Below are 26061 nucleotides of genomic sequence, written 5' to 3'. Positions count from 1 at the left end.
TTCTCGTTAATCCTTGTTCAGTATGTGTTATGCGCTTATCATGGAAGGTTTTTCATCGTTTGCTTTTAATTTATACACTTATAAATTGAATAAATTTATCAATTTATAAATTGATATGCTTACAAAAATGATAAATCTACCGTTTTGCAGTGTAAAACAGACTTTTTCGAGTGTGTTAACAGAAGAAAGTGACTTTATTGTGGACAAGTTCTTTCTAACCACTACAAAAATATGGCTATGAATAACAAGAGAAATGTGAAAATATCAAAGAAGGTGATGACATTAGCAAATAAAATTGAGTTAAATAAAATTTCTAATGGTAAGTGTCTCCTCAGTGGCAAAACATTATAAAATCAATAAGTCAAGGGTACGATCAATCAAGAAATCGGAAGAAAAAATCTGCCATAGTGTCCGTGAAAACGCGCTAATTGCTTCAAAAATTTGCTCTGTAACTCGTGATGTTAAATTAGAAAAAATGGAAAAAGCTTTAAATCTGTAGATAGAAGACCGAACTCAAAATAAAATTCTGTTAAGTTCACTCATCAATTCGTGAAAAGGCAAAACTCCTTTATCAAAACTTTAGCGAAACTGGTGATAGCACGGGCGGAATAAGTTTTTTAGCTAGCAAAGGTGCTGGTTTGAAAGATTTGTTTGAAATTTCTAATAAATATTACATTTAATATTAAATTGTTTCTTATTTTCATTTCGATGCCATATGCTTGCATTTCACTATGTACTGTCTATGTACATAGTCATATTATGAAGGTACATATAATACATACATAGACAAAATTTTATACTAGTTTTTCTTATATGTTTCATACTTTGGAACGGAACCCCTTTATTACTATGGGAGCCATAACTCAGTATTCGCAAAATTTCTCAGGAACGTAACCCCTGTGAATAGCGTTGGTTTACTGTATAAGTTAAGTGTGTATATATATACAGGAACTCCCCGACTAACATAATACTCGACTTATGGAAATTTGACTTTACATAAGTTTTTGCCAGCCGGTGCAAACTTAAAAAATTCGTGGAAACATATTCTGCATCCCGTAAGAATAAATGGGGGTATTGTGAAAATATCGTAACGTGAACCCAATAACACTTTTTTGTCCCCCCCCCCTTTTTTGGAATTCGTTCCAAATCCTTGGAAGTTGAAAATTTCGCTATATTACTAACCTATTTATCTCTCTAAAAGGTCATATTTATAATGGAAATTGCAGTACCCTTTCATCATTATCATATGTTCCCGTTATAAGAATCAAATTTGAACCCCTTCGTGATATTTTTCTAAAGCACGTTTCTGAAGATCACAACCAAAAAGCAATAAGAACAATTTGCACTTTCTGATTTCTTGGGCATTTCTGTTAGTGCATCTAATTTTTTTTTTTTTTTTTTATGAAAACCCCAAACACGAAAGGTATCAAAACCTATAGTACTTAGTACCGTGCATGGGTTGAAGGAGAAGTATTGGGGGGGGGGGGATGCCGGAAACTTTGCTCTAGAGACTAATTATAAACGGGTAGTAAACCCGATCTTATTGCATTTGCGATAAAACCGATAACTGCAATTGTGTGGGTTTTTATGCTATTGTGGTGAAATGTGTTTCCCTTCAATGAAATCTTCAACCATATAAAAAACAAATTTTCAGAACTTCTCTTCATTCCTATTTGTCTTACAATGATGAAGGGAAAGCAACCAATGGAAAGTGCAAGTGGTGGCAGTGCGTAGAAACGAAACAAAATTGATTTAGAAATGAAGATGATTAAGAAGTATGAAGCAGGACAAAGTTTGTCATCTATTGCAAGGGAATTCGATCTTGCTGCTTCAACAATGAATACTATTTTAAACCCTTCATCGATTATCCCGTTTTTAGTTTTAAAAGTTATTCGGAACTACACGAAATATCTCGGGATACAATAATACCCGAAGCAAACAATACCTCCAAATTTAGGACTGAAGCGTATTTTCTCTGGCATTTATCTGGCTAATTTTGAATTAGGCAGGTAAATCCCGAGTTTTCTCGGGATTTTCTTACGTCTGGCAGCAAACAACTGGCTTTAGTTTTACTTATATTGTACAGCAATATCAGCACAGTAATGCACGTTCCTGTGCTGCCAGTAAACAAAATATAATTTGCCGTCCTAAATGCAGAATACAGAACCCACGAAAATAATTCACAAAAACAATATCGAAAAATATTTCGGCGCCCTCTTGAACTGTCGCCCGTAAGCGACGCTTACCTCGCCTGTCCACTTGTGGCGGCAGTGTCAGAATGTAGTTAGTTCGCGATTACTGCTTGTATGTTTCAGTTGATTTTTTAAATTTATTTATATAATGAGTTATGAAGGCTTTTTCTGTGCCGTTCTTTTAGCTCAAGCGCTAATTCATTAAAAAAATCTGTATAATTTGCACACTTTTTTGGCACACACAAGATAACTCGGGATAGCCCAAATGGGTTAATTACTCCCATGTATTTTCTATGAAAAAATTAATAAAAAATACAAAAACTATACAATGAGTATTTGCATGATGCATACTTTTAATCTGCAAAATAAAAAGTCGATCCCTTACGGCACATTTTCGGGGGAAAAAATGTTCCAGGAAGGGAGTTAAAGGACAGTGCACATATAAAAGAACATGTTAAAGGATCAACGCACTTAAGTTCAACAGTGATTACAAAACAGCATACAGGTGCTATACCGAAGATGGAACAGCTGTTAATAATACGGATGGAAAATCAGATTCAGAAGCGAGTGCCCTTGAGTCCAATGGCCATTCAAGCAAAAGCAACACGTATTTATAAAGATATTAAGGATAAGTACGGAGAACCCCAACCCAAGTTCATGGCAAGCAACAGATGGTTTAATAGGTTCAAGCATCGCGGTGGTTTCCACAACGTTAAAGTATGCGGTGAAGTTGCCAGTGTCAATTCTGCAGCTGCAGAGAAATTGTGTATGCATTGGAAAAAATCATTGATGAATGCAGCAAATTTTTAACATGACGAGACTGCTCTGTATTAGAAAAAAAATCCGGATTGAACATACATTGCCAAAGAGGAAAATACAATGCCAGGTTTCAAGGCATCAAAAGATAGGGACATGCTCTTGCTTGGGGCTAATGTAGCGGGAGATTACAGATTAAAACCACTGCTTGTGTACCATTCTGGAAATCCTCGTGCATTTAAGGACATCAAATAAAGCCACTACCCGTGCATTTCCGATCAAACTAGAGAGAGAGAGAGCATGGATAACAATATCTCTCTTTGAGGATTGGTTTAAATGCTGCTTCATTCCAGAGGTTGAAAAATATTGTAAAGACCGACATTCCTGTCAATATTTTGCTTCTATTACATAATGCTCCTGGACATCCTACGCATCTAGACGACTTCAATTCGAACATGAGTCATATTTCTACTGCCAAACACGACTTCACTCATCCAACCTATGGATCATGGTGTCATTTCGAATTTAAAAGCATACTATTTATGCACGACATTTGATCAAGCATTGTCTGCAGTAGATGATGAGAAAAATTTTACGTTAAGAGACTTTTGGAAATCTTACAATATTTACCACGTCATCTTAAACATTAATAAGGCCTGGGCGGAAATTACTAAAAGTTATTTAAATGCTGCATGGAAGAAAATATGTCCACAGCATGTAAAAGGCTTCAAAGGGTTTGAAAAAAACAAATCATATGAAGAGGTTACAGATAAGATTGTAAAGGTTACAGAGCTACTTCAGTTGGAGGTTGATGTCAAAGACGTGGAGGAGTTAATAGAGGAAGAAGAGAAGGAATTATTTAACGAATAACATATTGACTTGCAGGCAGCAATAGTGAAAGAAGAAAATGCTGACAAAGCTCAAGATGAACCAAATGAGCAGTCAAAATGCTTCATCGCTAGAGAGAGATGGCAATGGCATTTCGTGAAATTGCATCGGCAATGGCAAGGTTTGAGATGGATCCTGACAGCGAAAGATTCTTAAAAGTTAACAACTACAAAGAAATTTATGATGAAAAGAAAAAAGCCACCATCCAGTCATCCATTAATATGTTCTTTCATAAGGTTGAGCAGCCAACCCCGTCTAAATCTCCACAGCCCTCAACCTCCGCAGCGGCATACTTATCAGCTGAAGATGTTGATTCTGGCAACAATGCTCAAGAGGAAAAACTTACTGACGTTATGCCTGTCTCCTCTCTTTTTTTGTAATTTTATAATTTTGAATTTTTTTAAATTGCACGCTTTTGTAATTTTTCCTGCACATGAGATAAAAAATTTGAATAAATACAATAAATAATTCTATTTACATGTTCGTCGAACATTTCTTTTTTGATTCAATCAATTCAGTGATCACAGTTGCGAGTGCTGCAGAAGCACGGGAGAAATTCCCCAATGTATGTAGCGTTCTGCGGAACACAACCCTTACGTAAGTTTGAGAGTACCTGTATGTGTGTGTGTGTGTGTGTATGTATATATATATATATATATATATATATATACACACACACAGGAACTCCCGATGATATCAACTACTTTTCCTGCGGGGGGGGGGGGGGGGGCTTCGGTCGGTAAGCATATATTCAACACTTGCCAATTCATTCGGTCTTTTGTACTTTTGCTTTACGGTGGTAAGCAGTTTTCTTATATATATTTTTTAGCTTATACTAAAGGACTTTGCCTTGCTTGCCATAACCAGGATCCCTTACTATAAGGGACGGGAATCCCGGTTACATCCTAAGTTAATTTATGATTTAACTTTTTCTATTCTTTTTAACTTTTGCTGTAAGATCCCTATTTTTCATACCTCATGAACTATTAGAGTAATTCGAGGGGGATTGAGGTACTATATCTATACGACCTTTTCCGTTCGCCTTGGTTAGCTTATGCTTCTACTGTTACTTGGCAATGGCTGATTCTACTGTGATTATATATTATATACTACATACGTATAAGTCTAACTATAGATGGATCTCTTTCTATAATTTAAAATTTGGCTATCCGACGGGCTAACAGTCATCTTGCCAGCTTACTACTAAATTGGGATATAGTAGTAGTAGTAGTGGCATGTGATGCAAGAAAGCAAATGTATGAGCTTATGCAGCATCAGCCAAAAAAAAAAAAAAAAATCACACCATTCCCTCCAAATGCCTGTCCAGTTCCTCCTTAAATTTATTCAACCTATCAACTTCCACAACGACAGATGGAAGTTTGTTCCAGCAATTAACCACCTGCTGGCTAAAGGCAAATTTCCGCACATCTATTCTACATCTGTCCTTTCGTAATTTGAATTTATGCCTCCTTAGGTTCGTAATCTGAACAAGTTGAAGGATCCCATCAGAATTCAGCGTGCTGAACCCATTCAAGGCCTTATACACCTCAATCAGATCATCGTGTAGGTGCCTAGTCTCCAGCCACTGCAATTTGCAGAACTTAAGCCTCTCTTGGTAAGAGGATCCCTTCATTCTTCCCCTCACCAATCTTGTTGCCCTTCTCTGTACACGCTCAAGTAAATCTACATCCCACCTAAAATGAGGCCTCCAGACCTGTACGCAGTACTCAAGGCGTGGTCTGACCATTGCCTTATACAGAGGGATAATCACCTTTTCCCTGCTAGCAAAATTCCTATATATCATTGACAAAACCCCATGACCTGCCCTGGCAGCCTGTCTGCATTGCTCAGAAAACTTCATATCTGACTGCACAATTACTCCCAGGTCTTTTTCATTTTCTACCACCATAAGTGTAGTACCACACAGTTGGTACGTTTCTCTGGGGTTACTTCTACCCATATGCAATACTTTGCATTTGTCAAGGTTAAACTTCAGTTGCCACTTCTTAGCCCATCTGCCCAAATTATCTAGATCCTGTTGCAGTAGCACACTGCCATTACTGTCATTAACAACCCTGCCAACCTTTGTATCATCTGCAAACTTCGACATTAAGCCTGATATACCTTCATCAATATCATTGATAAATATACAAAACAACAGTGGACCTAACACCGAACCCTGTGGGACTCCACTAATAACATTAGTCCAAGAAGAGCAGCACCCATTGATTACCACCCTCTGTCTTCTCGCACTTAACCATCCTTTTATCCATTGTAGCAACTTACCCTTAATACCATTCTGCTCCAATTTGTATAATAGTCTTCCATGCGCAACAGTGTCAAAAGCTTTCCTGAAATCCAAATATATGATATCAAAATAATTTTTTGCATCCAGTTCCTTTGTAACCACTTATCAACTTAAATATCTTATTATAATGGATGTTTACTTCCTTTGGATGGTTGTTATACATCTTTAATGTTATTTTATTCTACCTGGTTATCTTATACTACCTGACTATCATTTGGACACAGTTATGCTGGACGATGACTACAGAAACGGATAGCTCGTTAATTATGGTTGATACATTGAAAGGGTTAGCCCTCGAAAAAGTCCCTTTCAATGTATCTAATTGCATATAATTAACATTTTAATTTTTCTTTTAATGTTATTGATATGTAAGGCTTTCCCTTACTTTATTTGGCATATATATATTTTTTTTTCCAGGTTGCGTTGGGCGCTTGCATAAGGCGTTGGGTTGCTTGAGAAGCTATAACTTACTAGCTTTCGTATTATACATTATAGCCGGCTTAACTTTGTCTATTATTGCACTATTAGAACTTACCACTACAACTAATATCTTAAATATATATATATATATATATACACACACACACACACACACATATATATATATATATATATATATATTTATTTTTTTTTTTTTTTGTCTATTATTGCACTATTAGAACTTACCACTACAACTAATATCTTAAATATATATATACAGGGTGTTTCAGTTAAACGTTTCAGAACTTCTAAGAGGGGTAGGGTACATCCTGACAACTCGAAATCATATAGCAATGTGGGGTCGGAAATGCTTTCCTGAAGCGGTGTTGTACACAGAAGCACCATAAAAAGAAAAGAGACCGTAAGTGAGAAATCTTTTTAATAATACATGAAAAGAAGCAAAAGGTACATGGATTAAAGTAAGTGTTCGAAGTTTCTTCCACGGGCTACAATGCACGCCTCACATCTCCGACGCATGGACATCCGAACATTCTGGAATACTCCAGGCGAATTTCAAATTTCTTGAACAAGAACGCCAAGTTAGTAGGATGGATGATTACACGAACGCAGAGTTAGCCGATATGCATTTGGCGTACGGGGCTGCAAATTGTAGTGGGGCAGCCGCACAGCGTTTGTACGCGGAACGATATCCGACGAGGCGTATTCCCAGTCATAATTTCTTTGCAAGACTGCACCAGAGGTTAGCTGAGAGAGGTTCATTTGAAAGAGCTGACAGGGACAGGTTAAGAACAGCACGGACTCCAGCCGTCGAACAGAATGTGCTGCAGCATGTACGGGGGAATCCAAGAACGAGTACACGAAGTCTAGCAAACGCAGTCGGGGTTTCCCATTGGAGCGTCTGGAGGATTCTCCGAGAACAAGACATGCATCCGTTTCACGTGCAGCGTGTCCAGACACAGCAACCGGAGGATTATGCACCTCGTATTGCTTTCGCACAGTGGTACCTTGGAAAATGTGCTACAAATCCCCTTTTTCCTGCTGAAGTGTTGTTTTCCGATGAGGCATCCTTCACAAGGGAAGGAATTTTCAACACGCATAACGACCATATCTGGGCGGTCGAGAACCCGCATGCAATACGACGTCGTGCAGCACAGATTCGATTTTCGGTCAATGTATGGGCCGGTATTATGGGAGATCACCTCATCGGACCTTACCTGTTACCGTGTCGTCTAACCGGACCTATCTACTTGATCTTTCTGCAGCAAGTATTGCCACAACTTTTGAGAGATGAACAGATTTCTGCATCGACGCAACAGACAATGTGGTTCCAACACGATGGAGCCCCTGCCCATTATAGCGGAGATGTTCGTAACTACCTGGATGTCACATTTGGTCAACAGTGGATCGGACGTGGTGGTCCCGTGCGTTGGCCTGCTCGGTCACCCGACCTATCATGTCTTGATTTTTATTTCTGGGGTCATATGAAATCGTAGTTTATGACACCCCTATTGACAATGCTGAGGAGCTGGTTGCAAGAATCGCAGTAGCTGCCGAAGAAATTCGAAATTCGCCTGGAGTATTCCAGAATGTTCGGATGTCCATGTGTCGGAGATGTGAGGCGTGCATTGTAGCCTGTGGAAGAAACTTCGAACACTTACTTTAATCCATGTACCTTTTGCTCCTTTTCATGTATTATTAAAACGATTTCTCACTTACGGTCTCTTTTCTTTTTATGGTGCTTCTGTGTACAACACCGCTTCAGGAAAGCATTTCCGACCCCACATTGCTATATGATTTCGAGTTGTCAGGATGTACCCTACCCCTCTTAGAAGTTCTGAAACGTTTAACTGAAACACCCTGTATATACACACACACACACACATATATATATATATATATATATTTTTTTTTTTTTTTTTAATTTGCTATCAAGAAACATATATGAACAATGTGCCTACATGACCAGCACATCGGGAAAAGTTTATTTTTTATGTTCCCCGATAGTTGTATATGACAGTAAAAGCTTATGCTCAAATTAGTTTGTGTACCTAAAATAAACTTATACATACCTTATTTTCAAGTTGTTCAGAAGATGATTTCTAGTGTCTCATTTGTGGACAAATCGGTCACATTCCAGTGCTGGCACTAATAGTGAGCTGCTTTTGATTTGAAGATTTTTTATTTCAAATAGTCACTACAATGGATATAGTTTGGAATCATTTTGATTACTGCCATCTGAAGCAATCAAAAATGGTCCATTTTTCAGGGCCATCACTACCTATCCTTTCCCTATTTGTGCAATTTTAATAATAATACCTGTTGTTCTTGTTATTTCACTAAAATATATATATATATACAGTCCATTCCGGTTATTTGAGACACATCGGGACCAGTGCATTTTGGCCCGATTAAGCGGCTGCCCCAATTATCCGAAGTTTCACGTAAATAGTTAAAAATACAATGTATCCCCCCCCTTTACAATTGGTTCACTGTAAAGTGAACGTAATCAAATCACGTTATGATGGAGTCACCATAGTAAAGTACCGTTCATTATACGATGTGCAGTAAGCGCCAGTCATTGTGATCACGTTTGTGAATTGAATTTTAATTCTATTAAACAGCGATTCTAATTAGCAAAAATAGGAGGAATATCATCCACAGGCTATAAAAGCAAAGATATATTAACCACAAATTTACCCTTTATTACCTTACCAATTAAAAAATTAAATGATACATGAAAATCGGAAGAATATACGTGATAATCGGAATAATTAATACGTACTGTAATATGTACATATGAACTAGTTGACATTTCTGTTCACTGAAATTTGTGGGTAGGGGTTAAAATTTAAAACAGCAAAAAGATAAGCAATCAATAACAAAGAACATGGCGCACACAAATTGCAAGTAACACAATATGCGCAAGTGAGAACGGAGTAATGAGTTATAAAGCTTTAAAATTAGGAATGAAGAGAAGATCTGAAAATTATTTTTTTTTTTTATATGATTGAAGATTTCATGGAAGTGTAAACACATTTCACCATAATAACCCACAGAATTCCAGCTGTCAGTGTTATTGCAAATTCAGTAAGATCGAGTTTACTGTCCGTTTATGGTAGATTTCACTAACAGAAAAGCCCAATAAACAGGTGACTGCTAATTGTTTTTATTGTTTTATGGTTGTGACCTTCAAAATTTCAACCGAACCAAGTGCTACCGTCGGAGACAATCGTAGGGTAATCTCCAGTGCTGCGGTCTCCTGCCCAGATTAAACGGCATGCTGTCCCAATTAAGCAAAGTAAACCCTGGCTATTTTCTCGATTGGTTTCTGTTTTTTAAGATTTGTCCCAAATAAACGGTGGCCCGAATAACCGGAATCCACTGTGTGTGTATATATATATATATTTTTTTTTTTTTTTTTTTGTTATTTTGCTATCAAGAAACACATTTTCTGAACAATTTGCCTGCATGACCAGCAGAACTCAGAGGAAGCTAATGTTTCATGATAGTAAAAGCTGCAAATAAACATGGCAAGTATGATATCAATGTCACCGTGAAATGCAATATTTCTTTTCATACACTGCATGCTGCTGTTATACTTACTTTCTTGCACTGTCTGATTGTATCACACTTGAAACTGAAAAATCAGATCTACATACGGTACACAAGCCAAACATGTTATCTTTTTTCATATTTTACAATACATGGAAAATCTTATGTATATGTCTTCTGAAATTTTACATCATTTTTTTTGGCATCTTACTGAAAAGCTTCACACTACACAAGTACTATGAAATGAGTGCACATAACAGAGTAAATGCTATTACCACACATTTCTGTAGAACTTTGTTTGGAACAGACTACTACACCACACCTGCCTTGCAAAAATAAGCAGAATTTCACAATTTTTTTTTAAAAATCCAATTTTAACATATGTTTATTTTTATTATTATTTTTTTTTGTGAAATGAAGAGGACAGTGAAAAACCAAGTTTTTGCAAAAAAGATGGCAAAGCCGTGTCATCAACTATGTTACAATGGTGAGAGTAAAAAAAAAGATAAATTCTCCATAGTAAATCTGGGGAGAGTCAGCAGCTATGCAGTATATGTTGCATTAATCATCAACCATATTATGTTTGTATGGCATAGAAGCAATCCATTCCAATGCTGATTATCCTGAACCCCAGTCCCTTCAAAGTACATTAGTATGTTGCACATGCTAAGTGAATACTGAATTCTTTCCAAGAGTTCTGCATTAAAATTCCTAATAGGCATGATCATTTAAATGTTTGTGTTTAACTTGCCCAGTAATCAAGGTATTCAAGGTACAGTAAATGCTCATTAATCCAGACAGCTCTAAAAAAATTTAAAAGTGTAAAAATCAAACGACGATCGGGTTCAAAGGTCATATGTATTGTATCCGAGGTCATTGGGCCATAATGACTCACGCTGCACAAACAACCTGGTTCCCGGCTGCAGTTCAGACAGTTGTTTGCTCCACAGTTACGCGCTTCTATTTTTTGTTGTTTGTGCTGTGCAGTTAAACAATGTCTTTAAGTAAGTGTAGGACAGAAGCGTAAGCATAAAACGCTTTCTCTTCACGATAAACTATCCGTGACAGAAAAACTTGAAAAAGGAGATTCAGTGTCCAGCATGTCTTGAGTATGGCATCCCAAAACAAACCGTGTCGGACATTAAAAAGAAAAAAGAGTGAAATTCGTAATTTCGTTCTCAAGTTTAACGTGGGGAAAGAAAAAAGTAAAGTTAAACGAATGCGGATGCCTACTGATAAAGCACTAGATGATGCTGTGTACAAATGGTTTTCCCAACTTCGTTCGTCTGGTTTTGCTGTGCGAGGAATAGAAATTCAAGCAGCGGCAGAGAGACTGGCTAAACAGTTAGGAATTGAACAATTTAAAGCAAGCTCAGGTTGGCATTTTAGATTTAGAAGATAGCATAACATTTCAAACAAGAAAACGTGCGGGGAAATTCTTAGTGCTGATTTTGAAGCTGTTGAGCCTTTCAGGAAACAACTGAATGATTTTATTCAAAAGGAGGGATTATATGAAAGTCCAGATTATATGAAATACGCTTTGTAATGTCTAGTGTGTTGTTACACACTAGACATTACAAATGTATTTCATATAATCTGGACTTTCATTAAAATGGACACCTCTCAGCAACTATTAGTCTAGTTTAATGAGGGTTTACTTAATTTGTGTTTGTACGGTGGTCTCCAGGGATTCCTCTATAACCACAGTAATCAAGGTATGCTGACATTTTTCTAAACATACTGAATTCCATTACAATTATCAGTGAACATGCACCTCCCATACAGTATGATCAACATTTCACAATTCTTACCTTACAGTTGCCTAGAAGTTTACTGGCACCAGCTGCATGAAATACAGATTCCAAACTCTTTGGATCAACTTTTGATCTGATGAAATTACATGTTTCCTAAAAAACAGTAAAAGCAAAACTGGTCAAATTTCTAAATTATGCAAGGAAAAAGAAGTTTGAATATACCATTACACCGATAAAATTAATGTGAATGTAATACAATTTTTAAAAAAATCTGCAGTTGGTGTGAAAAAAAAAAAAAGAAAAGAAAAAAAGTTTATAAATCATTAAAATATACTATACTGTGAGTATTATGGGCACAGCCTATAAAGAAAAACCACTGCTGAATTAAACAGATTCTAAACTCCCTAGATCAATTTTTTGAATTACACGTAAAAAAGCAGTAAATACAAAACTGATCAAAAACTGATGCATGGAGGGGGAATGTGCTCTCCACCATGAGTATAATATAATGGGTAAAGAAATATTTTACAGTTCAGTTTATGTTGATTTTAATGTGAGAACTTACCAGCTCTACATATCATTATTAATATATTCTCTGCCACTAATGATCGCAGAGAATATTCAACCAAGAAAAAAATATATTAAATTTAGACATGCCTTTTGAATCACTGGAGTAAGTTGTCTTCATGGGTAGCTTAGTTGAGGTTAACTTGCTGAATCAGCACCCACACAGAAGGAATTTTTTTTTTGTAGTGCAGTGAAACCTAGCTTCCTCGTGTCACATGATCAATATTACTATTGCACACCATTTCATAGTTCAGTGCTAAACTAAAACTTTTCTCCTTCCTAATTTATTCCTTTTACTTCAGTTCTTAAGAATTCATAAGAACTGCTGAATTCAGAATTCACTCAAGTACATGTCTGTGTTTCTAAAAATATTCTGAAGCATGAATACAGGACTAAGATAAACCAAATTTTGACAGATGGGCTGTGCAACAGCAATGGATTTATCAGAATCAATCATGGTGCTAACAACCCAACTTCGTGATTTCAATAATACTAATAACCAGAATGTGAAAAACATAAGGACACGTGATAAATGCAAACTAATCAAACAGTTTTGGTGCTAGCAGGAATTCACATTTCAATCTTTTTTTTAGTAAACAGATGTTTCCCAGCAGCCTTATTCACATATTATCCATTTCAATATTATTTTTATATTATTGAAATATATCTTAGAATAAAAAATACCTTTTTCATTTAAAATGCCAGCGGGGTGTTTTTTTTTTGCATTTACATGTAGCTGCACCTTAATCATATGACAACTGAAAATAAAATCATCTTATTGTGTCCATATATTCCATGTATAGCTTGATCTTTAAAGCACTAAAAAATTTTAAAGTTTTGCCTAAAATTTTAAGATCAAATATATGCCACATAAAATACTAAACTTGAATTAAGAAACATGCTCAGGGTTAGAAAAACAAATTATACTAGTATATTTATAATTCATTATATGTTTTTATGCAAATATAGATTTTGTTGCTCTCCTTTTAAAATCTAAATTCATCATTTTCACTAGATAAAACAGTTAATTTGTCAGGAATTATGGTTTTGAGTTTACTTTTCAAGAACTCAAAACTAACTTGTGTTCAATGAGGTACTAAACTACTACAAAAAATGACTTAGCTGCATAATCAATTCCCCATATACATATATAGAATCAATAACAGTGTTGATATGTCATTTATGCCTGTAGGTTTTGATTTTGCAACTTTCTATGTATTATGTACAAATGCCACAATGCAAACTTTCAAAAGAGCAGAAACAGTTGAAATAAAAAGTAAGCAATAGTTTTTAATGCAGATTTTTCTGCAATCTGCTATGTAAGGTACAAGTTATTATTTATATGGTAAATATATGATTAAGCACAAATTTAAGATAAATCAGAATATAAACCAGCCTTCTATTTAATATTCTGGAAATAGATTAATATTTAAAAGCACCTATGCACAATTTTTTTCATTTTTCCAAATTCACAAAACACAGAAGAGACAGTTAGCAAAAAATCCTCTCATGTGAATTTTCAAAAAATTCACTAAGGAAAGGGTCAGATAGTTTTGCATGCTGTTATAATCATAAGATTATAAAACACAAATATGGAAGGAGGGAGAAGTGTGGTAGTCTAATCCAGAATATAAACCAGCCTTCATTTTTCACAAGCCATAATAACACAGAGGAGTAGAAGTAGTAGTAGAAGTAGTGGCATGTGATGCAAGAAAGCAAGCGTATCAGCTTATGCAGTATCAGCCAAAAAAAAAAAAAAAAAAATCACACCATTCCCTCCAAATGCCTGTCCAGTTCCTCCTTAAATTTATTTAACCTATCAACTTCCACAACAGTTGGAAGTTTGTTCCAGCAATTAACCACCTGCTGGCTAAAGGCAAATTTCTGCATATCTATTCTACATCTGCCTTTTCTTAATTTGAATTTATGCCCCCTTAGGTTCGTAATCTGAATGAGTGGAAGGATCCCATCAGAATTCAGCATGCTCAACCCATTCAAGGCCTTATACACCTCAATCGGATCACCGTGCAGGTGTCTAGTCTCCAGCCACTGCAATTTGCAGAACTTAAGCCTCTCTTGGTAAGAGGATCCCTTCAGTCCCCTCACCAATCTTGTTGCCCTTCTCTGTACACGCTCAAGCAAATCTACATCCTTCCTAAAATGAGGCCTCCAGACCTGTATGCAGTACTCAAGGCATGGCCTCACCATGGCCTTATACAGAGAGACAATCACCTCCTTTTCCCTGCTAGCAAAATTCCTATATATCATTGACATAACCTCATGACCTGCCCTGGCAACCTGCCTGCATTGCTCAGAAAACTTGATATCTGACTGCACAATTACTCCCAGGTCTTTTTCATTTTCTACCACCTTAAGTGTAGTACCACACAGTTGGTACATTTCTCTGGGGGTTACTTTCAACCCGTATGCAGCACTTTGCATTTGTCAAGGTTAAAATTCAGTTGCCACTTCTTAGTACATCTGCCCAAATTTTCTAGATCCTATTGCAGTAGCACACTGCCATTAACAACCCTGCCAACCTTTGTATCATCTGCAAACTTCGACACTAAGCCTGATATACCTTCATCAATATCATTGATAAATATACAAAACAACAGTGGACCCAACACCGTATCCTGTGGGACTCCACTAATAACATTAGTCCACAAAGAGCAACACCCATTGATTACCACCCTCTGTCTTCTCCCACTCAACCATCCTTTTATCCATTATAGCAACTTACCCTTAATACCATTCTGCTCCAATTTGTACAATAGTCTTCCACGCGCAACAGTGTCAAAAGCTTTCCTGAAATCCAAATATATGATATCATTATTATATTTTGCATCCAGTTCCTTTGTAACCACATCATAATATCCTATAAAATTTGTCAGACAAGACTTTCCCTTAATAAACCCATGCTGTGTCTGAATTATTGTTGCAGTCTTGTCTAGATTTTTTTTTTTTTTTTTTTTTTTATGAAAACCCCAAACACGAAAGGTATCAAAACCTATAGTACTTAGTACCGTGCATGGGTTGAAGGAGAAGTATGGGGGGATGGGGATGCCGGAAACTTTGCTTTAGAGACTAAACATGGCTTTCACCACTTCAAGCCTCCAATAAGCAAAGTAGTGGTATTTCACCGGTTGATGAAAGTCATCTACCAATGCATCTTTAACCATTGACTCCATTATTTTACCCGGAACAGAAGTTAAACTAACTGGTCTATAATTACTCGTGTCACCCTTCGATCCCTCTTTGTGAGTTGGGGATACATTTGCACATCTCCAGTCAGTGGGGACCTCCCCTGAGTCCAAGGATACTCTCATAATTATGGCTAAGGGTTTGCTTACTTCCTTTGCTGCCTCCTTTAATATAACTGGATAGATCCCATCCACCCCAGGTGCCTTTCTTAAGTTTAACTTCAACAATTTCTCCTCCACTTTACACTCAGTTATTGCAAAATCATTAAGCACCCTGCTACAATTTGATAACCTTCTGCCATTTTCAAACCTTAATAACTTATGTGTGAATGTAGTTGCAAAATACTCATTCAGTTTGTTTGCTATCTGAGCAGTATCATCAACAGTAGAACCATCGATATCAAGTGGACCAACCATATTCATCCCCTTCCTCTTAGAGTTTATATAAGTAAAGAAATCCTTGCTGTTTTTCTTAGCATCCTTTGCCAAAGATTTCTCGTAATCTGCCTTCGCTTGCCTAGCCTCCTTTGTGACCTGATTACAGACTAGCTTATATCTGCCATACGCTTCTGAGTCGCTTGATAATTTATATGCATCCCATGCATTTTTCTTGTCTGTCATGAGTTTCATTAGTTCAGTTGATAACTATTTAGGCCTAAACCTTGAACAATATTTCCTAATAGGTATGAACTTTTAGTAGCTTCCACGATTAATTCGTTGAATGCTTCCCACTTAGAATTTACTGTTGGTAACATCGTCAGTTGATCCCACTGTACAGAATTTAAGAACTGTCTGAGATCACTGTACTCACCTTCACGAAAGCAAAATCCCTTTCCTTTACCTCTGATGGTAATTATATCTTTAAGTAAATCCCACATCAGTACACTGTGATCACTGCCACCTAGTGGTTCCTTTTCTGCAAATTCTTAATACACGAATGATCACTGCTGATAACCAGATCAAGAGTATTACCCTCTCTGGTTGTCTCTCAAACATGCTGCTGCAGAAAACAATCATCCAATAAATCCACAAAAGTCTTACTAGTGTGTGAGTGACCAACCAACAAGTTCCAGTCAATATCTGGGAAATTAAAATCCCCCATTATAAGACATTCTGATTTACTAGCCCACTATTTCTCTGTACAATTGTTCATTGTACTCATTCGAGTCATTAGGCCTATAACACACTCCTACTCTTATTTTTGCTTTCGCAGTGCTTATGTCACACCAAACTGACTCAACAGTGCACTGTTCATCTATATCAACTGGATGCACTTCTTTTGATTTTATGTTTTTCTTAATTAACAGCATGACACCTCCTCCCTTCCTATCCTTTCTGTACACATTGTACTCCCCAAATTCCAATTCTGCATTCCTAATATCAGTGTGACACCACGTCTCTGATATCCCAACAATATCCGCCTTTGATGTCTTGACCAACACTTCAAATTCATCAAATTTATTTAATATACTTCTAGCATTGGTATACATGCACCTATTCCTAGTTACCCTGACACATCCCATATACCCACCTGTTTCGCGATGACTGCCATTAGTCCCTGAAACCCCCAGAGGCCCCCTCACTCCAGGTCGCTACTTATTCTAATAGAAGTTGTGCAAGAATCACCTTTACCTCTGCCTGCGGCTACTTTTAACCTTTTAGTCTGTGAATCCCCCCAAGCTAACAGTTTTCCGACCCACCTAACACTGCCTCGATAGCATCAGCAAATATTCTTGCACCCTTATTATTTAAGTGTATCCCATCCCTGTAGAAGCAGTCTCTCCTGTTAACAAGCACAGACCACGCTGAAAAACATTCTATCCCTTGAGCCTTGCACATTCCCTCCAGGGCCGAATTGATTGACAAGGCTCTCATCGTGTACTCCCTCCTATCGTATCTGGGCAGAATTGCAGACACTTTCAAATTTAACCCTAACTCGTGACTTTTTTTTACAACATTGACCTGTATTTGTTAAGTAAATCTGCAGATCTCCAACTCTTAATGTCATTGGTGCCAACTGTACAGCAATATCACCTTTTGTGCCCTTAAAAGATGATATATGCTTTACAGTGTCATCAACTTTTGCTCCTGGCAGACATACCCTGGTCCTGTTCCATCTATCCTTTTTTACACAATATATTCCCCGTCTCCCTGACAATAGAATCACCAACAATAACTAGTTCCTTTGGGACCAGCGCATTCTGCCTTGGAGATTGCCGCTGTGTTGCCTGATGCCCAGGAGTGAGCTCTGGCGTTGAGTTGGGCAGCTGAGAGTTTGACGGGCCCCTCATATTAATTTCTTTGAGGGCATCTACCCTACACCTCAAGCTCTCATAGACACCCAGTAGAACATTGAGTCGATGCCCAATTAGTAGTAGTAGTGGCATGTGATGCAAGAAAGCAAGTGTATGAGCTTATGCAGCATCAGCCAAAAAAAAAAAACACACCATTCCCTCCAAATGCCTGTCCAGTTCCTCCTTAAATTTATTCAACCTATCAACTTCCACAACGACAGATGGAAGTTTGTTCCAGCAATTAACCACCCGCTGGCTAAAGGCAAATTTCCGCACATCTATTCTACATCTGTCTTTTCTTAATTTGAATTTATGCCCCCCTTAGGTTTGTAAGCTGAACAAGTGGAAGGATCCCATCAGAATTCAGCGTGCTCAACCCATTCAAGGCCTTATACACCTCAATCAGATCACCGTGTAGGTGCTTAGTCTCCAGCCACTGCAATTTGCAGATCTTAAGCCTCTCTTGGTAAGAGGATCCCTCCATTCCCCTCACCAATCTTGTTGCCCTAATTTATAGACAATCTTTGTGTTCCAGGTGTAGGATGTCTGTGTGGGTGTAGACCTGGCACACAAAGACATCATCCTTGGCTAGATCATGTTCTGTTCCAGAGAGTTCGACAAACATTTCACAAGTTGCACATTTTTTTAGGCTGTGATGCGTTTGGAGAATTGCCCCCCCTCAGTTCTCCCCCGAGTCACAGCACTCCTGCCACTTTGTGCCCGTTGCTTTGCTGCTCCAGTCTGGGGCATGATATTTTAAATTAATAAGATCAATAAATTTAATTAATTAATTGTCAATACTACGCTAATAGAATCCTAAATGCAGTGATGCCTATTACGCTATATCATTATACATTAGAGCAGTGTTTCCCAACGTGGGTCCTACGCCCCACATGGGGGAAATTTGATTGTTCAGGGTAGCAATTCAAAAATTGCTCGTCTAGAGTTTAAAACAATCGCCTACTATGACTTAACTTGTACAAAAGAAGAATTGTTGGTAAAGTCTCTGTTTATTGCTCATACTGCAACTATCAATCATACTCTTGAGGCTAGTTATGAAATTTCTTTACTCATTGCTAAATCTGGGAAAAATCATACTATAGGAGAGAATTTAATCAAACCATCAATATCAGCATTTCTTAAAACAGTTCTGGAAAAAGATGACAAAGACGTGAAAGCTATGCCACTCAATAACAATACTGTTAGCGAAAGAATAGATGAAATGAGTGAAGATATTGAAATACAACTTGTTGGAAAGCTGAAAACAAGAAAATTCTCAGTGCAAATGGATGACTCAACTTTGAGAGACAGTGAAGCCGTAATGATAACTTATGTAAGATATATTGATAAAGGTAATTTTGCTGAAGAAATGTTATTCTGTAAATCGTTAGAGAGCACCACTACCTCCAAAGATATATATAATAAGCTAAAAAATTACTTAGATGACAATAATATACCAATGAAAAATATAACATCTTGCGCTGCAGCTGGTGCTCCTAATATGATGGGCAAGAAAAATGGCTGCTTAAAATTGATGAAAGATGAGAATCCAGAAATGCTTCTTGTGCATTGTGTTATTCATAGGGAAAACTTGGTAGCTAAAAATATTTCGTCTGTTCTTCATGAAGTACTAAAATCAGTTATAAAATGTGTCAATGCTATTAAAGCTAATGCCAAATGTGAGCGTCTCTTCAAGCTTTTTTGTGAAGAACAAAATGGAGACCATGTGAGACTTTTACTTCACACTGAAGTAAGGTGGCTCTCAAAAGGGAACTGCTTGAAAAGATTCATGGAACTATTTGATACTATTAGTGACTTTTTAAGTGACAAACCTGAAATGAAGCATCTGTTAACGGTCGATGGTAAAGCATTTGTGAGTTATTTAGCCGATATCTTTGAAAAACTAAATATATTAAATAAACAACTTCAAGGAACAAATAAAACTCTCGTCGATGCAAAAGCGAAGATATTTGGTTTCATTACATTTATTGAATTATGTCAAAAATATATTTGTAACAAAAATTTTGAACAGTTTCGTTGGCTGCAAAAATGTGAAGTAACTGATACTGCTGTACTTGTTATTGTCGATCATCTGAAAATTCTGTCCACTGATTTAAAAGAAAGGTTTTCTGATTTAAAACAAATTGATTTTCCAACCTGGATGATGCAACCAATGTTAGTGGATTTGTCTGATGTATCAATGCAGTACCAAGAAGAACTCTCAGAAATGCAAAATGATGAGTCAGTTAAAACTTTATTCAATATAAAAGGAGCGATGGCATGGCTTTGTGATGAAACAGAAATTAAATACCCAAATTCAACCAACTTTGCAAGAGAGCTATTGTTACCGTTTCCATCTTCATATTTAGCTGAATGTGGATTTAGTGCCATAAATGATTTGTTACTAAAGAAAAAAAATCGACTGGATATCACAAAACGGGGAGACTTGAGACTGAAGCTGACTAAATTGGAGCCCAATATAAAATCTCTCTGCGGCAAGCATCAAGCACAAGGGTCTCACTAAATTTAGTGCACTCATCTAGAAGTGACTTCACATGGAATGTTGAAATTATTAAACAATTAAATAATAATTACTAAAAATTAAAATATTATAGAAAAATCTTTCATATAAATTATTTTGTACTTGAATTTTAGTTGTCTATTATATGTTTTGAAAATTTACTTACTGTTTTTTTCTTAATAATTTCCTAATGATTTCTTCCTAAAACCTAAGTTTTGTGTCCTGAACAAGTTGTAATTAGGCTTCATTTAGGGAATAATTCAATTTTTGAATGTAAAAAATATGTATATCGGTGTTTCCCAACGTTACATAGGGGGCATCAGAATTTTAGAAAGACTTAGGTGGAGCATGGTAAAAAAAAGGTTGGGAAACACCGTTTTAGAGAGATAAATAGCTTAGTTATACAGTGAAAATTTGAACTTCCAAGATCTTGAAACGAATTACCAAAAAAACAATGTCTTATTTGGGTTGATATCACGATATTTTAAAAATACAACGGTGTCTCTGGAAATGATTAATATCGCAAAGCTGGGTACACTGTATTATATAGCTAAGCACGTGGTTTGGAATGCGGTATTTATGAACGTTTAACATTCATAATTTTGCAATTAATGTTCATATTTTCGATTCTGTTGATACTTGGGGAAAAAAACTCGTAAAGTAAGAACTGCCTGTATAAAAAAAAATTTTTTTTTTTTTTTTTTTTGTGAACTCATTGCTTATTTCATTATAAGTCAGCTAAACACCTGATATGACTAAACCTGCAATGAGAATGATACTCAAAATGATCAGAAACAGCTTCAGCATCTACAAAATGGTATATAATTCATTTGTTCTTTTTTTTTAAATATTAATTTGGTTTTAAAAATACTATGAACAACTGATTTAACACTTTTTCAAATTTTGAGCTTTTTTTTTTTTTTTTTTTTTACGGAAACCCCAAACACGAGTATTAGAACCTATAGTACCATGCATAGGTTGAAAAGATGAAAGATATTTGTTGACATAGACTTGAACTTCTGTAGACTGTAATTTTCAGGAAATATGTATGAAGGAAGGTTGTTCCAGAAAACAGCAGTTGAATGAATAAACGAGGAAGATGAAAAGTTGGTTCTGTGAGTTTAAAGTTGGACAGTGAATGAACGTTGGTGGCACGTGTTCGGACTGTGTTAAAAGAGAGAGCAGAAATTATAGAAGCCAATTCAGAAGAACAGTGCCCATGGAAGTATCTGTAGAAAAGGCATGCAGCAGAAACAGTACATCTATGGTACAGCAAGTGGAGAGACTGTTAGAGATGAATCATTAATTAACCTAACTGCCCTCTTCTGAATGGAATCTAGAAGCCTGAAAGGTTTTGGGGGCACCGCCCCAGATGTGGGAACAATATTCCATGGTAGGGTGGATTTGCGATTTGTACAGGGTGAACAACTTGTTTGGATGAAACGTAACGCCAAGAGCAAAAGAGAAAACCAAGTTTTTTTATATGCAGAGGAAGCAATATTTGTAATGTGCTTGTGCCAAGAGAGATTAGAAGTCAGGGTAATTCTCAATAAATGAATAACTGATCAAAATTTGTAAAAGTGCTAAAGTTTTTATGCAGAAGAAATACAACAAAATTGATTGTGACCTTAAAATACCAAAAAATATAAAATACATTGTATAATGAAAGCAAAATATTTATTTTTCTTCTTTTAACTATTTCTGTTACATAACTGGTTGAGCTACTATTCTTCATTATGCAGAAAACCTTCAAGAATTCATCTTTTCTTTTCTTTTTTTTTTTAAAGAAAAGCACAAACATGAAAGGTATTAAGAACCTATAACATGCATGGGTTGAAGGTTGAGAACATGAAAGAAGGTACTTGTTGATATTAGACTTTCTGTAGATTGATTACACAGCACATGTTTGGACTGGTTTGAAAGAGGAAGGGGAAACTAAACAAGGCAATTCAGAAAAACAGTACCCATGGAAGTATCTTCAGAAAAAGGCACACAGCAAAAACAATGCAAAAGGCCAATGCAAAAACAAAAAAAAAACAATGAGAAAGAGAGTGGAGAGAATTTGTAAGCAATGGGTTGTTAATTAAACTAACCTTTTTTTGAATAGAGTCTAGCAGCCTGAGCTGGTTTATGGAGGCACTGCCCCAGATGTGGGAACAATATTCCACAGTAGGGCAGATTTAAGATTTGTACAGAGTGAGTAGTTGTTTAGAAGAAAAGTAGAATCAACAGCAAAGGAGAATTAGTTTTTTAGATGCAGAGGAAGCAATATTTGTGATGTGTTTAGGGTAATCCGTAATAGTTATGTGATCTTGTCTAGAAAACTGAGTGTCATCAAAAAGATAAGCATAGAAGTAGAATCCTTTTTGCGAGATATAAGACAGGAATGAATTTTAGAAGGACTGAAATTAACCAAGTTATCTTTGCTCCATTGGAGAATTACATGGAAGTCAGAAATAGTCCACTGGGTAAGAATTACAGTAAGAGTCCATTTTATTACTAAGACAAATCTTATTACCTTTCCTAGATTATTCATAAAAATAAGAACATCAATTAAATGCAACAATTAGGTTTATATTTGGCATGGTGTAATTCTCCTGCATATCAAGATATTATAAAAATAAAGAGATGACACTCATCCTCAGTTGTACAAATGCACGACTCCCTGCCAATACTATCCGCACACCGACCAAAGTAAGAGTGCCAGTTCCACAACAAATGAACTAAAATAAAACCATGATAACCATAAGCACCACTTCATTAAGGAACATTAGCACTTGTGAATTCTGGTAGAATCATATTTCAGCCAATGACCAAAATACATTCTTCAGGTAGCAGGGATTACACTCTGCCAAGCATAAACTAACTAACTGTGCCCTAACTGTTGCATTAATTTGCTGCTATCAGTTTTGCAGTATAATCAGTTTCATTTCTACAACAGGCTACTGGTCCACTGTACTATACCTTTGTGCAATCAAATTTGTATCAATACTCTGGAACAGTGGCATTCAACTGGTGGTAAGCATGCCACCAGTAATCAATTTTAAACATCAAATGGTAATTTTATGTTAATCGGCGCCTCCATAGCCAGGTGGGCAGGAGCAGTAGTGGCATAGCATGCGCTTCTTGATTAGACCGGGGTTCGAGCCTGTGACTACTAAACACGGAGGATGCGGAAGGTCAGGGAATGACCACCGCATATCCCCAGCCCGAATAAAGGGTGAGGGTTGGTGTCAGGAAGGGCATCCGGCGGTAAAAATTGTATGCCAAAACAATAAAAACGCTGACCCCATATAAAAATGGAAAAAGGTGAGTACAATAATAAAAAAAAAATTTTATGTTAATCACATCTTCGGGTTAATTTATCAGTCATCATTGGCTTTATAAACAGGTTTATTACCGTTCATAATACTAGCAACTGAATTCTGAACAAATTTTGTGGGAAAAATTAAAGAATACAATATTCTTTGAGAAAACTAAAAGGCACAGGGGATCTCCATAGGTATGGTAACCCATGCCAACAACACAGCCTTTAGAAAACTAAAGGCTGTGTTGTTGGCATTGGTTACCATACCTATGGAGACCCTCAGTACCTCGTGATGATGCCACAACACATCCAACAAAAAAAAAAAAAAAAAAAAAAAGTTGATTGAATATCATCGCTAAAGATTAGCATTAGCATTAGTAGAGGCATTTGATGCAAGAAAGCAAGCTTATGCAGCATCAGCCAAAAAAAAAATAAAAAATAATAATAATAAATAAATAAATAAAAAAAATAATAAATAAATAAATAAATAAAAAATAACCACTTCCAATTCACCCCTCTGTTTGTTCAAAATACCTGTCCAGCTGAGCCTTAAACTTATTTAGGCTATCAACTTCCACGACAAGGGATGGAAGTCTATTCCACCAACCACCCGCTGGCTAAAGGCAAATTTCCTCACGTCTATCCTACATCTGTCTTTTCTCAATTTGAATTTATGCCCTCTCAGGTGATTATTCTGAGCAAGAGGAAGAATCCCATCAGCATTGAGCATGCTCAAACCATTCAAGGCTTTATACACCTCTATCAGATCACCTCGCCGGTGCCTAGATGATATTCAATCAACACTGCGATAACAAAAGAAAGAATTATGAGAAATTCTGTTTCACTACAAGATTGGGCTGTATAATACAAGGTACCAGGCCCGTTATTTTAGCCATTATGGAGACCTGGGATTTTTCCAAGCTCTGATTACAAACAAAAATAAATAATAATACATAAATCAAAATGATAGATTTGTTTGTTTCATTGCAAGTGGAATTACAATGGATTCTCAAAAGTTTTAACGAACTATAAAAAAATTTAATAAAATATTAAGACAATTAAACTGTTGATATTGCATTGGATCATAAATCTTAATAAGCTGAACTTAACTTTGTCACTAAGATACTGAGAGCTACCAGCAATAAACAATAAGTAAAATGATAATCTAACAGAATTACAAGTTCATATAACCTTTACCTGAGCATTGGGTATAGTCTCTTGAAGCAGGGTATATCCTAAAATAGCATAATGGGCAGTGATCAGATCAGTAAGTGGCCATGCTGCAGTAAATACCTGTTTCAGTCGTGTACGGTCTGCTGTTGTCAGGTACGTAGAGGGTGTAAGGGCTTGCCCCACAGTGCTTACTGCCAATATCCCTAATAAAACTAGTCCTGAAATAAAAAAATTTGTAACAATTTTCAAAAGTTATAGAAGTATTCAAAGCACTTTTAATAAGTGACTTATAATCCACATGTACATATATTAAATAATGTAACAGAAAACTCTTATAGCAATTTGTGTGCTTACCTCACACTGTTGCACAGCTTACTGCTTTCAAAAATAATTAATGATTATTATTATGTGATTATGATTTATACACTTGAATTTTACACAGAACATAAATTAATTTTAATTTTATATAAAATAAATTTAATCAGATATTTATAACTACTACTGCATTAAGTAGATTTTACAAATAGAAAATGAGCATTATGAAACTAATCCTTGACAGTTTTGCAAAATTTTAAAATTTTAAACCTGTCAGTACTGTACTACTGTTCACTCTAATGAACATTTGGAAATAATACTTGAATTGCATAAACAGCAATTATGTAAAAGCAATTGGGATCAGAGGCTACTAGCAAGCCGTTTACATCTATGTGTGTATTCCGTCTGGATGATAACCCTACATCCTACTGTGATGTGCTGGATTGCTTCTGGAACCAGGTGGCATCATCGACATCATACCATCATCTGTCACTCCAGGCCTTGCCGATGTATTTCTTATAGTTCCTGGTGTTGATTAACTGGTTTTGGATGGTGAGCATGAAACCTTTGGTCTCAGGGAAGATCCTCCCAATCATGAGCCATGCATTTGAAGCAATCTTATCTATATGTAGTCTTGATGGAGGTCACTGTAGTTTCTGCCATGGAGTGCCTTCTTCACCCATCTTTCTGTTGTTGTTTCTTCTCTATGCGAGTGGAGTCTCCTTGTCAAGGTTGAGCGCTATGTGCCATTTGTCTCTTTTCCTCATGACTTGGTATATTGGTGATGTAT

General features: G+C 36.4%; 1 protein-coding gene across 1 annotated transcript in view; it reads right to left on the bottom strand.

The window, feature by feature from the left end:
- OstDelta (oligosaccharide transferase delta subunit) overlaps positions 1–26061 on the bottom strand; it is a 279105-nt gene that overhangs the window by 222511 nt on the left and 30533 nt on the right. The window contains exons 2-3 of the mRNA XM_090384636.1: positions 24981–25174; positions 11949–12044 (exon numbers count right to left, since the gene is read on the bottom strand). Of these exons, the coding sequence (XP_090240762.1) occupies positions 11949–12044; positions 24981–25174 (290 nt within the window). The remainder of the gene's footprint in view (positions 1–11948; positions 12045–24980; positions 25175–26061) is intronic.

The sequence above is a fragment of the Mastigoproctus giganteus genome, chromosome 11, assembly GCF_048544385.1.
Source record: "Mastigoproctus giganteus isolate SK-2022 chromosome 11, ASM4854438v1, whole genome shotgun sequence".
In the NCBI taxonomy this organism is placed as follows: Eukaryota; Metazoa; Arthropoda; class Arachnida; order Uropygi; family Thelyphonidae; genus Mastigoproctus; species Mastigoproctus giganteus.
Note: the sequence above shows the minus strand (reverse complement) of the source record. Positions and strands in the feature narration are given on the sequence as shown.